Source organism: Vicia villosa, linkage group LG1 (genome assembly GCF_029867415.1).
Source record: "Vicia villosa cultivar HV-30 ecotype Madison, WI linkage group LG1, Vvil1.0, whole genome shotgun sequence".
In the NCBI taxonomy this organism is placed as follows: domain Eukaryota; kingdom Viridiplantae; phylum Streptophyta; class Magnoliopsida; order Fabales; family Fabaceae; genus Vicia; species Vicia villosa.
The window spans coordinates 166,150,524-166,165,978 of record NC_081180.1 but is presented as its reverse complement, the minus strand read 5'-3'; the positions used below and the strand labels follow the sequence as shown (position 1 = coordinate 166,165,978).

The 15,455-nt window shown below is 32.9% G+C and overlaps 1 protein-coding gene across 1 annotated transcript; it reads right to left on the bottom strand.

The window, feature by feature from the left end:
- Positions 1-5,636: 5,636 nt before the first annotated feature.
- LOC131644605 (cytokinin riboside 5'-monophosphate phosphoribohydrolase LOG3-like) lies at positions 5,637-8,856 on the bottom strand. The gene is made up of 7 exons (XM_058915153.1): positions 8,558-8,856; positions 8,347-8,444; positions 8,170-8,200; positions 7,644-7,743; positions 6,237-6,307; positions 6,002-6,145; positions 5,637-5,883 (listed from the first exon to the last, which is right to left on the bottom strand). Exons 1-7 carry the CDS (start codon positions 8,675-8,677, stop codon positions 5,788-5,790), a joined length of 660 nt encoding a protein of 219 aa, XP_058771136.1. The 5' UTR covers positions 8,678-8,856; the 3' UTR covers positions 5,637-5,787.
- Positions 8,857-15,455: the final 6,599 nt, after the last annotated feature.

The window sequence follows — 15,455 nt, the reverse complement described above, 5'->3', positions numbered from 1 at the left end:
ATAGACTCATGCTGTTCTTATCACATGTGTCAAAGAATAGAATACTTTGAGACTTTGAAGATGGAGCAAGGTGGAGTAGTTCGCCTTGGTGATAATAATGCTCGCAAGATTCATGGTATTGATATAGTTAAACTTAAAATGTTCGATGATCGTGAGTTTCTTCTTGACAATGTGAGGTATGTTCCAGAAATCAAGCGAAATTTGTTGTCCATAAGCATGTTTGGTGATCTAGGCTATTGCACTAGAGTTGAACGTGGGGTGCTGAAGATTTTACATGATGAGTTGATCATTGTTAAAGGGTCTAAAATATGTGATTAATATATATTAGAAGGACTAAATGTTGTTCATTCATCATTAACTAGTGAAGACTGTAACATCGTGAATTTCAAATTAATATTTATGTTTTAATTATTAGAGTGTTTGTTTGTGTAATGTTTGATTTATTTAAATTATTCTAGATTATTTGAGCTATTTTGGTATTTTGGGGAATTTAAGGATATTTTAATAATTTAATAATTATTGAAAATATTAAGTTTGAGAGCGAAAAAAATAAAATAGCATTTATTAGAGATAACTAAATAAATCTAATTATTTAGTAAGTAAATCCTATCATCATAGATTTTTATTAAATATTTATTTAAATGAAATGTTTATTTTAATAAAATATAAGTGTTACAATTAATTAAAAAATTATAATTTTATAGAATAAAATAAATATTTAGATTTTACCGTTAGACCATAATCAACATTGAAGTGGGTGTGAGTGAGGGGTGTGAAGACCAATTGGGATATTTTAGGGTAATATAAATTCTAACATCAGGGTAAGGAGATTACTTTACATATAGGTGATAATTAGGCTGTCAGGATGGTGAGGGGTCCTTACCCTCCCATTAGCGTCATATGTGTTTTCTGTGATTTATGTAATTATGTATTATGTTTGGCTAAATAGTGTTTGGGAAAAACTCCATTGGCCTCAATCGATAAATATATTTGTTATTTTGTGTTGTTGTTCTGACAAATGAGATTAGAGAAAAATTCCATTTTACTACGAAATGGTTTATTATTGATAATATTATATATATATATATATATATATATATATATATATATATATATATATATATATATATATATATATATATATATATATATATATATATATATATATATATATATATATATATATATATATATATATATGTAATTTCCTTACTGTGATATATTGCTATCAGATATGCTGATATGAGATGTGATGCCATATGATTGTCATGTGATGTTTGTGATGCAAAATGATGATTATCATGGGTAGTTGATAAAATTAGGATAATTTGGGAACATGTTTTCGGGAACATGTTTTCCCTGTCTGTATTTTCTGTGAAATCTGCGTTTTTGGTCTGTTCCAAAATTTTGTTCATTATGTGATTTTAGACAATTTTCCTAAATTACTGAAAACTGTGCGATCTGTAATTTTTCGATTTTTTGCCAAAATTGTCAGAAAACTAAATTTTTCTAGAAATAATTTTTTTTTTAAAAGAAATTGAAAATCAAAATTTTGACGGGGGGGGTGTCTGACGATGGGCTGCAATGGTAGCGCGCCAGCGCAGTTGCGCTAAGAGGCTGCCGCGCGGTCTCGAGTCAACATCGACAATTTGGGCTCGACTGCGTGTTCGGGCAAGTCGAGTTATTTTTCAGATGTTTTGAGTTCGAGGAGTTTTTTGCTGATTTTTGAGCAATTTTTGACATAAGTGGCCATTTTTGTTACTTTTGGGTCCATTAAGATTAATTTAAGTTAAATTGTCAGCCCTTAGGATTAGTAGAGTTATCACTCGTAAGAGTTGTCAGTAGAGTAGTTTTGAGTATTTTAGAGTTGTTGGTGAGTTATAAATAATATAATAACTTGTTGAGATGTTTTGAGTTTTTGGTTAATCGTAGAGTTGTTGAGTAATAATGTTTCCTTACTCAATTTGAGTTGCAATATAAGTATTGAAATAAAATATATTTTTTGAGATTAGTAGTCTGATGGGATTATAGTGAGGCCTGTTATTGGCGATTTATGGTTCAAGAGTGAAACCTATTTTTGAGTATAAAATATGTTGAGATTCGATGTTGATGACTATATGATTGTTTTGAGCTTATGATGTTATGATCATGCGTTCCATGTAGAATGGAGTTAGGTAGGAGTTCAGTCCATTGATGTGAGGTTCAGAGAGGAACCGTGATAGTCTCATGTCCTGAGAGAGACATGGTTCAGAGAGGAACCAGAGACAATGAAAATCAGTAACACACACCTTTGATCCCAATAACCTGGTACCACATACATTTTTGGAGGAGTAGTTGTTGCATTACATTTGCATTGTAATTCGAATTGTGACTGTGTTTTTTGATAATAATATAAATGTTACTATTTCGTTTATTATTCTGATGTTAAGTTTCACCATTAATATTTGTAAGGAGTATTCTCACCCCCTTTCTTGTTTGTTTTACTTGGATTTGTGAAATATTGTACAAATACTTGACATGAGTAATTGCTTGGGAGTTGGAAGATGACCTTGCAACTTTCTTTCTTATTTATCTATTTACGCTTTTAGATGGACATTACTCTAATTCGGCAATATCGGGGAATGGGACGTATTTGTTTTGAGTTGATGTTGGACTTTTAATTTCCTTTAGTTATGCTATAATTTTGAATTTTGATGTGAGTATGTTGAATTTCCTCATTACAATAGGTTTACATGAAGGTTCAACCTTAAACCTTACCTTTTTTATCTTAATTTTGGATGTGCTCACGGAACACATCCAAGAGCTAGCACTGAGATGCATGCTTTTTGTAGATGATATAGTCCTACTTGGAGAATCGAAGGAGGATCTAAGCGAGAAGTTGGAGACTTGGAGACGAGCTTTAAAAACACATAGTTTTCTCCATATTAGAAGTAAAATGAAGTATATGAAATGTAAGTTCAACAAAAAAGAAGTGTTTCTAACCTAGAAGTGAAAGTTAGAGACCATATTATCCCTCAAGTCACGCGGTTTAAATATCTCGAGTCTGTATTACAAAATAATGGAGAAATATAAGGGGATGTAAACCATCACATTTAAGCTGGGTGAAATGGAGGAGGACTTCAGGAGTTCTGTGTGACGCAAAGGTACCTCTAAAGCTGAAGGGAAAATTTTATCGGACTCCGATAAGATCTGCGATGTTGTACATGACATAATGTTGGGCACTTAATAATCAACACGAGAATAAAGTATATTAAAGAGTGTTGGGGTAACACCTATAGTAGATAATATGGGGGAAAATAGACTAAGGTGGTTTGGGCATGAAATCAGAAGACCTGTAGATTCTGTGGTAAGGAGACTAAATCAGATGGAGATAAGTCAAACAAATAGAGGAAGAGGAAGACCTAGAAAGACTATAAGAAAAGTTATTAAGAAAGATCTTGAGATTAACAATTTAGATAAAAGCATGACTCTAGATAAAATATTATGACGAAAATTAATCCATGTAGCCGATCTCATTTAATGAGACAATATTTAGTTGTTGTTGTTGTATCTTTTAACTTAAGAGGAAGAAAAAGTAAGCTCAAATACATAAACTATGTTTTATAGAAATTGTCCAAGAGGAAGAAAAAGTAAGCTCAAATACATAAACTATGTGTTATAGAAATTGTCCAAAAGTTGCTCTAAAGTTTAGTGGTTCAAAATGTGAATGTATGCCAAAACTACCACTGCACAATCTACATTAAACTATTTATGCTCTAGTCATTTGCCAAAACTACATTTTTTTAATTTACAAGATGTTTCGAGCCGACCACAAGATGTTTTGAGCCGACCAAATGATCAAAAGGCGAAAAGTCCAATTACAAGAGGGTCCAACCCAAAAGACACATCCAAAAAATAGCTAAGGATCAGGTACAACCATGTAGGGAGTCCAACACTTAATTCCTTATGGCAAAGGATCACCCAATATCATATTTGATCAAACTATTCTCCGCATCTCTCGTCGGAAATACAGAACTGTTCTAACCGTCTTTCATATATACATTCCACTGCGCACATGTATGATTTCACTTTTATTCGCATTATCACTTCCCCTCCATTACTCACTGACTTACGTCTTAGAATGCTAACCTAACAAATCCACTTTGCTCCACCATATCTTAAGCACTCATCATAACTCCATCAAAACTCATTTCCCTTTATCCTATTATTTCCGGTTTTCCTACTGAACACAAGACATTTATTGAGAAAGCAACTTCATGCTTACCCTATCTTCTTGAGTCAATCAAACATGTTATGTTAAGAGGCCAAAATTATAGAAGGGTACTTTATTGTGTGAATCACCAATTTAGCTATGAAATAGAAGATGTCTGGGTAATGATTTCTTTTAATAAAATATCATAAAATCAAAATGCTCCCATCATATAATTCTAATTAGACTAATAAGATGGATGATTTTATTTTCAGATAGTATTAAGAAACTTTTTAAATTTCAGGACCAAATTTTCTGTCATGCTACCCCTACCATTTCTAGCACTTCTCTTTCTATTTTCTCCATGAGAATCACAAGGTTTTCTTTCAACCACAAGCATTTGATAGATGATACCGGGACCAACTGTGTCTATTTTATTGTCCTCAGATTCATGTGACACATGATCCATTAACTTGTAGCTTTAATCCCATGTGTCCCTTTCTAACACATGGCAATATTGGACACAAAAGAGCCTATAAACTGAAAGTTTGCCCCCCACCCCCATATGTATTTTGGAACAATATGTTAGGTGAATATATGCTATGATTGGCACTTGATTCAGTTAAAAAGAATGGTAAGGTCACATAGGTACTGCTTAATGCAATTTCTACATGACATTTCACTTTCAATAAACCATACTGCTTGTTGGTTTGATTGATTCTTGTATGAGATATTTACCTTATGAAAATCAAATTGAGTTATTTTCGGTCGATTTTATAGTGCAGCTGACAGTAGACAGTTAGATCAAAAAAGAATTTTGATCTAACAGTCTATCGTCAATGACACCATTTTAAATAGATTTTAAACAGATCGTAGAAAATTTGAATCCCTCAAAAGTCAACTACTTCAAGGCAAGTCATTAACATGTCTATTGCATATCTAAAGAATTTCCCAGTCTGTTCATTGCCCCCATCATCTTGTATTGTGCTCTTTGTATATCTTTTGATTTGATTGAGTGGCCTTGTACAGTGCTCTTTGTTTATCTTTTGATCTGATTGAGTGGTTGTGTTTGTTACTTTGCTCAGTATAATAGCACTAGAAGTATATAGACAAAAAGATAGAATATCGGTAATTATTAGTCAATGCTATGTGTCGATCTCGTGTTGGTATTGGACACTGGATGCGAGTTTAAAGTGTCAATTCTTCTGGGTAATTATTAGTCACTGCTACATGACAATCTCGTGTTTGTATTAGACGTTGGATGCGCGTTTATTTTAAAGTGTCGATGATTCGTAGTAAGAAATAGATTAATTAGTTAAAAGGGTTAAACTAGTTGTCATTGACTAATAAGTTCATAAGCCCCTAGTAGTTACAACTTGAAGGGAAATCAGTTTTCAAAAGAAGGGTAGAAAGTAATTTCACTTTTTTTTCAGGTCAATCCAAGTACTTTACAAAAGAAATTACTTCATGCGGAAAAAAGAAAAACAGAATAGGGATATTCCACTATAGCTTCTTGAGATGTTGTTATACTCAGCTACCTCCAAAATTCTATCTAGTCTCATCTTCCTTGCACATCAAGTAAACTAAACATTCAGCTACTACCTCGAGATGTTATACTCTTCAGGATAAGCTAGCTGTTGTTCCATCTGCCAGCTCAACTTGGACGCAACGCCTTCGTGACAAGGGACATATTCCTGTTATGAATCAAAAACAAAAACAGAAATATCATTTTCTGCTTAATTCTGCAGAAGGAAACGCGATTGCATATGCAAACACTTTGGTTTTATCTATGAGCCTATGAAATTTAACTACCTCCAATTTCTTCACTAACTCTTTTGATGTAGATGCTGATACAATTATATGGCGTGCATTCGGACTTATAAATCCCTCTTCCACAGCTTTGTCAATGAATGACAGTAACGAATTAAAGTATCCGTCGACATTTACTAATCCCACCTGCAAGTTGTTGTGAAATGTTAAATCCAGTTTTTTTCTCAGTAAAAGTTAAATCTATATGTTCCTTAACAAAATGTTACAAGTGAATTACCGGTTTGTCGTGAATCCCGAGTTGAGCCCAGGTTATGACTTCAAGAAGCTCCTCTAGTGTTCCATAACCACCTGCATATAATTTGCAAAGTATTTTAATAATTTAATACAAAAAATAACATAGGATAAGAGTAATTTAGGGATAGACTACTATATGCAGAGATGCATGTATTTGTAATCTGATCTCGGCCGTTTGATCTAAATCGATGATCGATACCGTTTTGTACCGTGAATAGTAATTTAAGCCATCTGATCTAGAATCAATGACTGAGATTGAATACCATTGTAAGGGATCCCAAGAAAGAGTGATTGACAACTTTTGTCTTTGTGTGGCATGCCTTCTGAATGAGTCACTATTTTTCAGCATTTCAGAATGATAACTACTACCAGAATTCAATAAAAGTCTTCAAAAAGAAGCATTATTCCATCACAGGTACATGTACAGGTGCCATTTGAAATATTTTATTGTGTGTGTGACAGTTATTCTTTTGCTTTACTTTACTTCCTTACTTTCTCTATCAATGCCATAAGTGAGTTTGGTACAAAAACGTCATGATTCCAAGGAAAATAGATGCTAAAATGGTACTTCAACCACTGAATCATAGTTGTTCTGAGTCAATGCAGTTCAAAATTTTAGCCAAATATGTCAAAGTGTCTCAGGCAAAGTCAGGTTTTGAAGGGTCACTCTCTATTCATCATAGCATTTTGGATATTTTATGAAGTCACAGTCTCCTATTTATTTGACTATTTTTATCCGGCCTTGCGATCGACTAATTTAAGGAAACAAATCCTACTATCCACTTGCAGGGACCCGTTTAAAACCAGAGCAAAGCTCTGTCCGGACTGGCCCTACACATGAATTGTTAGCGCCTAGCGGAATTCAAACTTGAGACCTTGAAAGGAGCACACTCTCATGATCCGAGCCTTTACCAACGGTCCATCCCTTTGATTTGAGTTTCCTTAAAAGAAAGCACTAACTAGTCCTCATTATCTTTTACCAATGGCGTGGTAAACCTTTAGGTAATGTTTTAAGTCAAAAGGGTTCAAAAAGACAGAAAAAAAATTAATTGGTTTATTACAGAAAGCATTAAAGACTGAGATATGGTCAATGCTACATGATAAAGCTACAAAAAGCTAGAATCCATTTGATGTAATTTTTTACTACTTTTTCTAATGCAACCAAAGTATATACTATTGTTAGCTCAAAACAAGTTTTTTACTGCAAAAACGACTGCGACAAAACGATATTGGAAGGTATTGATCGTGATATCATTATTCAGCGTTTTTATGATAAAGAACAAATTGTGATTAGTTCACACTGTTTTTCTGTACCGACTGAAATCGTAAAAGCCTTTAGATGACGGCATCGCGACTGCGACTGTTATTTAAAACCTTAGCTCAGACTAACCTGGTAAGGCAATAAAAGCATCTGAGTGCTTAGCCATCTCAGCCTTTCTTTGATGCATATCTGCTACAGCCTTTACTTCTCCCACCGTTTCACCAGTTAGCTGCAAAAGGACAAGAAAAATGAAAAACATTAAATAAGAACAAAAATTCAAAAAGTGACTCAACAGATAACAAAGCCAAACAATAGATAAGAAAAATTCTACCACAGTACAAGCCACTGAAGTAAAACAAAAGAGTAAAAGATCCATTTATTGATTTTTTTTTTCACTTTTACCCTTTTTTCTTTTTCTATATCTTGTGCTTTTTCTAGTCAAAAGAAACTAACTTCAACAACAAAACTGTGAAATTAACAAGATAAGAACCAGGATATAGAATATAGTATCAATGGAAAAAGAGTGATAAAAGAAGAAGAAAATTAAAGTTTGACCCTTTTGAATGATAAAGAAAAAACTAAAATAAAAAAAAAACTAGTGCTACTATATTAATAAAAAGAAAAAAAGACTATAAGCTTTTCTCACACACAGTACCTCTCTAGGCATGAGTGTCTTGGGAATAACTCTGCAAGAGACAACAACAGCATGACAAACAAACAGTGTCAATTAAGAAAGAGACTAACATAATAAGCACAAAAGATTTATTATTTCATAAAAATGAAAACTTTGATGAAAAGAAAACAAAAAGTTGATACTGATATATACACATACCCTATGACATGTCTACCACCATCATGAACAGCTTGTGAAACCAAACCCATTAGTCCAATGCTTCCTCCTCCATAAACTAGATCAATATTTCTTGACACCTTCAAGAACCATCCACAATCACATATAAAAAAAATGCATCTTTTACATCAAAGAAAAAAAACATAGTCTCATGTTACTTATAACAAACATGTTATGAGCACAAGAAATATACCAATTCATTTCCAAGTTGAATGGCAGCATCATGATAACTAGTTTTCTTGCCAGGACTACTCCCACAAAAGACACAAACCCTCTTGAACTTTGATACCCTTATTTCACCATGTGTCTCCATTAGAGCTATCTATAGTTTGTACTCACACTCACACTCACACTCACACTCACACACACTATGTTATTATATATGAAAAGTGAAAATGAATGATGTAACTAAGTGAACACTAGTTGAAATTGAAATGCTATTTTGTTTGGTTTGTTCTTTGTTGCTTCACTACTAGCACTATATCTACAACACTTTGAAAATGCCCTTTGGGTTTATATAAACAACAACAACAACGCAACATAGCATAGAGAAATGCCATTCGCACGTGAGTGAATGGGGAGCACGCGCGGACAAGACAACTATTGGTGTGGGACCCACATAATGTTCTTGTGTTCTGTTCTGCCTAATCAACATCGTCACAACATTCTTTTCTTTCTATTCCTATAAAACAACATTAGTAGTACTAACGAATTAATAATGTGTTGTGTAATCATTATTTTGGTTGTGTTTATGAAAAGATAGGCAACAATTTGTCGTTTAAACAGTTTTGATTATGGTAATGGGTTTTTTGTGTTTGTTTTTTTTAAATAGTAATAATTGCAATCACCTCTTTAAGTTTTGATTAGGTGGAGAGATAGGGTAGAAACAGGGTCATGGGCTCATGGTGAGGACTAGGGAGTTCTGACTTTATGTTTTGGGATATTGTTTTTTTTTTTTGGTTTAAGGGTGTCTTTAGACTTTGGAGGATTTGAAATTTTGAAGTAGTCACATATTTATTATTTGATCAAAAAATTTAGGAAATTTTTTTATCTACCTTCCTCTTTTCTTGGTCACCTCTAGTGAAAAACCCAAAATACCCTCACTTCGGAAATGCATTTCCGAAACGTTTTTTTTTTTTTTTAAAATTTGTCTTATTTCGGAAATACACTTCCGAAAACACGAAAAAATGTGTTTTCGGAGATGCATTTTCGAAAACACCCCCTTTTGGATTTTCGGAGATGCATTTCCGAAAACACGCCTTTTTGAGTTTTCGGATAAGCATTTCCGAAAACACTTTTTTTTTGGGAGGGAGTGTCTTCGGAGATGCATATCCGAAATATTCCAAGACCAAATTGGTCTTGGAATGTTTTGGATATACATTTCGGAAAGAATTCAATAATTATTAAAAAATTAAAATCAATGTGAATCAATACAATTAAATAGGTATAAAATCAAGGTGAATAAAATGAAGGTGAATCAATAAAATCAAGGTGAATCAAAATTTCCTAAACAATTTTAAAGTTAAAAATTATTTTTAACTTATATAAATCAAAAACATTTTAATTCCATAAGTAAATTTTGAATTATATAGAATTAAATATAAAATTTATTCATTAAATAAAATTAAAACAAAATCTTTTTTAATTTTTTTAAACTAAATAAAAAATTATAACTCATTTTTAATTATGAATCAGAATAGAAATATATAAATATATAATAATAATTATTAATTTTGTAAGTGAAATATATAAATATATAATATATAAGTATATAATAATTAACATATAAATATATAAATATATAATAATTATTATAAATTAAAACACTCATTTTTTTAATTTTTATAATTATTATATAAATATATAAATATATTTATAATTAATATATAATAATTATTATATAAATATATAAATATATAAATATATAATAATTTTTATAAATATATAATAATTATTATAATTATTATATAAATATATAAATTAAAACAATCATTTTTTTAGTAAATACATAATAATTATTATAAATATATAAATAAAAAATTATAACTCATTTTGTAAGTGAAATTATTTTAGTTTTTTTAATTAAAATTATTTTAAATTTTAAAATATGAATCAGAATAGAAATATATAATAATTATTATTCATAACTCATAAATTATATCAAAATATATAATTATTATTATTCATTACTCATAAATTATATCAAATTTATGATATATGAATTAATTAATATTCTAAAATTAATTTTTGGGATTTTTAGATTTTTTTTTTGTTTTTTTCGGAGATGCATCTCCGAATTAATCAAAATCCCAATTTTGGGATTTTTTCGAAAATGCACTTCCGAAGTCTGGAAAAATTTAGAAAAAAAAAATTTCGGAAATGCATTTCCGAAGCATGGTAAAGTGGGGTTTTCGTTGGGGGTGACCCCCATAGGGAGGTGGGTAAAGAAAAAAATCAAAATTTATTATAATATATATATATATATATATATATATATATATATATATATATATATATATATATATATATATATATATATATATATATATATATATATATATATATATACACACACACACACCAAAGAATGCACTGGGAGGGTGGATGATGCAAGAGTTTGTTACAATTATGCATGTATATACATGATGATACACACACATTGCCATGCATTCATGCCTATGTAACTTGGTGGGTAAGCTAGCCTCATAATACTCCCCCACAAGCTCATGAAGGGGTGAGAGCAACCACGAGCTTGGTACGAAGCTCTTGAAAGGCACTGGTGCCTAAAGGTTTGGTAAGAGGGTCTCCAAGTTGGAGGGAGCTTGGTACATGGTGGATCTTCAAGAACTTTGAATAAATATGTTCACAGAAAAAATAAATGTCCAACTCAATGTGTTTGGTGCGAGCATGAAGAATTAAATTATGTGAGAGCAAAAGCGAACTAAAATTATCAGGCAACAAAGTAGGGGATTGACAACACATGAAGTACTTACAGAAGTGACACAAGCTAAAATAGCTCATATGTAGTGTGGGCAAGAGCACGATACTCAACCTTCGTGATAGAACAAACCATCAAATATTGCTTCTTCGAGCTCCATGAAACTAGATTCTTACTAAGATAGATACAAGAGCTAGATGTGGAGCACCTATCATCGGGATCACTGGTCCAATCAGAGTCACTATAGGCACAAAGTGAAAGCTTGGACGAGGGTGGTATCTGTGAAATGAGAAAACCATAATCAAGAGTGCCCCTAAGATAGCACATGATGCATAATAAGAGTCAATATAGGGCGCCATGAATTGACATGTTTTATTTACACTAAAAAGTTATATTAGGGAGACTAAGTGTGACATACTGAAGTGCACCAACCATGGAGCGATACATGAAAGGATCACGAGGAGAAGGAGATCCATGTTTGCTGAGTTTGCACGTGCTCAACATGGGAGTGGTGAGGCCATTGGCATTGCTCATATCGAATTTAGAAAGAAGATCACGAATATAATTAGATTGAGTGAGTAGAATATTACCTGAAGCTAAACACTTGGTCTAAAATCCCAGAAAATACTAAGGAGAGCCCAACTTCTTGAGAGCAAACTTAAAATGCAATGAGGCAATGAACTTGTGAATGACTATGGAGGAAGACCATGTGATCATAATGTCATCCACATATACTAAGGCATAAATAGTTATACCTTGACGAGAATATATGAAAAGAGAGTGATCGCATTTGTTGTAACTAAAACCAAACTGAATCAGGGCCTGAGTAAGCTTCTCATACCAGACACGAGGTGCTTGTTTGAGCCTATAAAGTGACTTCTGTAGTTTACAAACTAGAGAAGGATATTGCTGCTCAAAACCATGAGGTTGAACCATGTAAATATCCCCAGTCAATGAGCCATTTAAAAAAGCATGTTAATATCAATTTGTTGAAGCTTCCATTTATGAGTAAGAGCTAAGGTGAAAATAACTCGAATTGTTACATGTTTAACAATGGGAGAAAAAGTCTCATTAAAATCAAATCCAACTGTTGATGAAACCCTTTAGCAACTAGTCAAGCTTTGTACTTGTTCATTAAACCATCGTTATTCTCTTTAACCTTGAAAATCCACATGCATCCCACGGTTTTTTGATTTGGTGGAAGAGTGATCAGTGTTCGGGTTTTATTCTTTGGATAAGCTTCATACTATAGTCTCATGGCTTCGAGCCAATATGGATTGGAGAGAGCTTGTTTGACTGTCGAAGGTTCACCATGGGAAAAAAAGCCTTAGTGTAGCGGGGAAAATCTGAGATCAGAGCCATAGGATTGACTCGACTCAATATTTCGGTGAAATTCGCCACCGCGCTTTATTGTTTCCAAAGGAAAAGGGAAAAGAACGAAAAACCCAAAGTTTAAAATAAGAAAGAGATCTCAGGTACGGGTGTGGATTATACAAGGGGAAGGTTTTAAGCACCCCTCATATCTGTGGTACTCCACAAGAACCTTTTTGAAAATCTGTGTCGTGCGTGTGTGCTAAAAAGGGGTTTGTTTTTATTTTTAAAATAAGCTCGGCAAGACGTTAAGCCTTGTGCCTACATACCTCCTCGGTGCAATGGAGAAGTCAGAGCTAATGTAGTTCCGCTTAAAAGGGAAACATTTTAAAAAGCGAATAAACACTTTATCATCGTCGGAGAGAAATACTCAGCCATTGATCTTGGGCATGAGAACAAATGAGTTCTTTGCATCGGAAATAAAAGAAGGGCTCCAGCTCGGATAAAATCAACGAGTATGCCACTAGCTCTCTCACGCGGAAAAGATCTCATTATATCAATCAATTTCAAAATCGTGAGGTATCACCACTCCTTTCAACAATTAGTCGTGTCTAAACTTTTGAAGAAAAACCACTAAGGGCAAAAGATATTTTTAAGAAAAGGTTTTGAAAAGATTGCAAACATAAGAAGATTTTGTAAAAAGGGAGAAGATTTTGAAAATCTAAGAAGTGGGAAGAGATGAAGAGGCCAACCTAGTGCATACAATAAAAGCTAGGGAACAGAACGGTCTAACCGAAGAAGAAGCCAACACTTGACATTATGAGTCAAGGTAGATTTCCCATCCTTTGGACTTATCAATACCAAACCAAAACATTACCACTTGGGAATCCAGATGAACTTATTATCTTAGCACCACTTTGCATTAAGCACATTAAAATTCTGACGAAAATCGGGCAGAGTAACGGCTGTTTTCGGGTAAAATCTTTATCTCAATGCCTTGGAATTAATCATCAAGGACTTTCAAGGAAATACCTGCATACACGAACAGACAACAATCCAATGTCAGACAGACATAATAACCACAGAGTAATAACAGAATAAGGGTCCAGAGGCACTAAGTCCATAAGTCTGAATCTCCAAAATGCCCGGGATAGTAACCAATAGTCCAAAAGAGAGCCTTATGTGTTTTTTAGATTTTTGTTATTTATTAGTGTTTTAGCATAAAAGTAAAGTATGGTCCAAGTGGGCAAAAAGAAAATAGCGGAAACATAAACATAGCGTCCAAATGGACAAAGAGAAAATAGCAGAATATAAACGTCCAAATGGACAAAGAGAAAATGGCGGAAACATGAACATGATGAAATGATAAAATAAAGCATAAAGCAAAATATAAAGAGCAATATAATAAATTGCGGAAATTAAAGTCAATTGTTAGATGTTAAAGATAACCATCTTGAAACTTGTCAAGTATGTTATCAAAGTTAGTAAGAAAGATCGATGGTGAGTGAAGGACGTTCTCGGATTTAAATTCAATGGAACTTTATCAGAAGCTTGATAAAATCATAGCGACTACACGATAAACCTCCATAAGTCTTAAATCAACCGCATACAATTCTCTTCCATATTTGATCTTTTTTGAATCGGGACACGAAATATTGCGCTATGTTAAACAGATCGCCAAGTGATTTATATAGAAATCACCCTACAACGAGGCCGGTCAAAACTTTATGTGCTAATGCATGCGAGAGAAGCGATATGTAGATCACCCTCCGAAAGCAATACTGCACGAAAAGAAAAGAAGGAGCGATCTAGTCTTCACCAATAATCCATAAGAATTCTCAAGGTATTAAGACTTTCATCGATCAAAAGAAAAAGAAGCAAAAGATGGAACCACATCAAAAGCTCCTTTCATCCATAATTTCAATCACTTAATTTTGAGGATTTGGATTCTCATCCTATTGACGCCCTAAGCCCATTGAAATTAGAGAGAAATTAGGCCTCTAATTTGTGATTCAAAGAAAATATCAAAAGAATAGAGTAGAAGAAGAGTTAGAACCAAAAACAAGTCAAAAATAACAAAAACAAGCATTCTGCCTCACTGGAAATCGTTTTACCTCTGTAGGAAATTGATTTCCTGCCTGCAGAATTCAAATCTGGCACAAAAAATAGAGTGGAAATCGATTTCCCTCTGTAGGAAATCGATTTCCTGCGCACAGTTTTCAAAAAAACAGCATTATGAACTATAAAACTTGATTTAGGCAAACATTCAAACACCTTATGATCACATATCAATTAGAGCACGAATTTTCCATCAATTCACCATCAAATTGGACCAATATAGCATCAAAGATGCATCAAACACAAGCACAAAAGAATCACATTATGATAGATGAAAAAGGATGAAGAGAATTACCAAATCTTGGACAAAACTTAGATCTACTTAAAGAATCACCAACACAAATCTTGATCTCTCAACAATTGAAGAAAAAAGAGTGAAATGGATGGTGGCTTAGCTCAAAGTTTGTGAGGTTCAAGATGTGACTCACAAACTTTATGAAAGAAAAAGAGCTTTGGTGAATTTGGTAGGGATGAGGAGAGAAATCGCAAGGGGTTTGTTGGCTTTCCAAGCTTGAGAAATGAGAGAGTAGAGACCTCTATTTATAGGATGGGAGCAAGAGTAGTGGCAATTTGGTCATTTTGAATTTGGTAATTAATTTGTGTTTAATTGGTGTTTAAATGGTAAAATGAGACTAAAATGGGTTTAATGAAGGGAATTAATTTTGGTGAGGTGGAAAATTGGTAAAATGGAAAAAATGATCAAAGAAAATAGGTTGCAAAATGA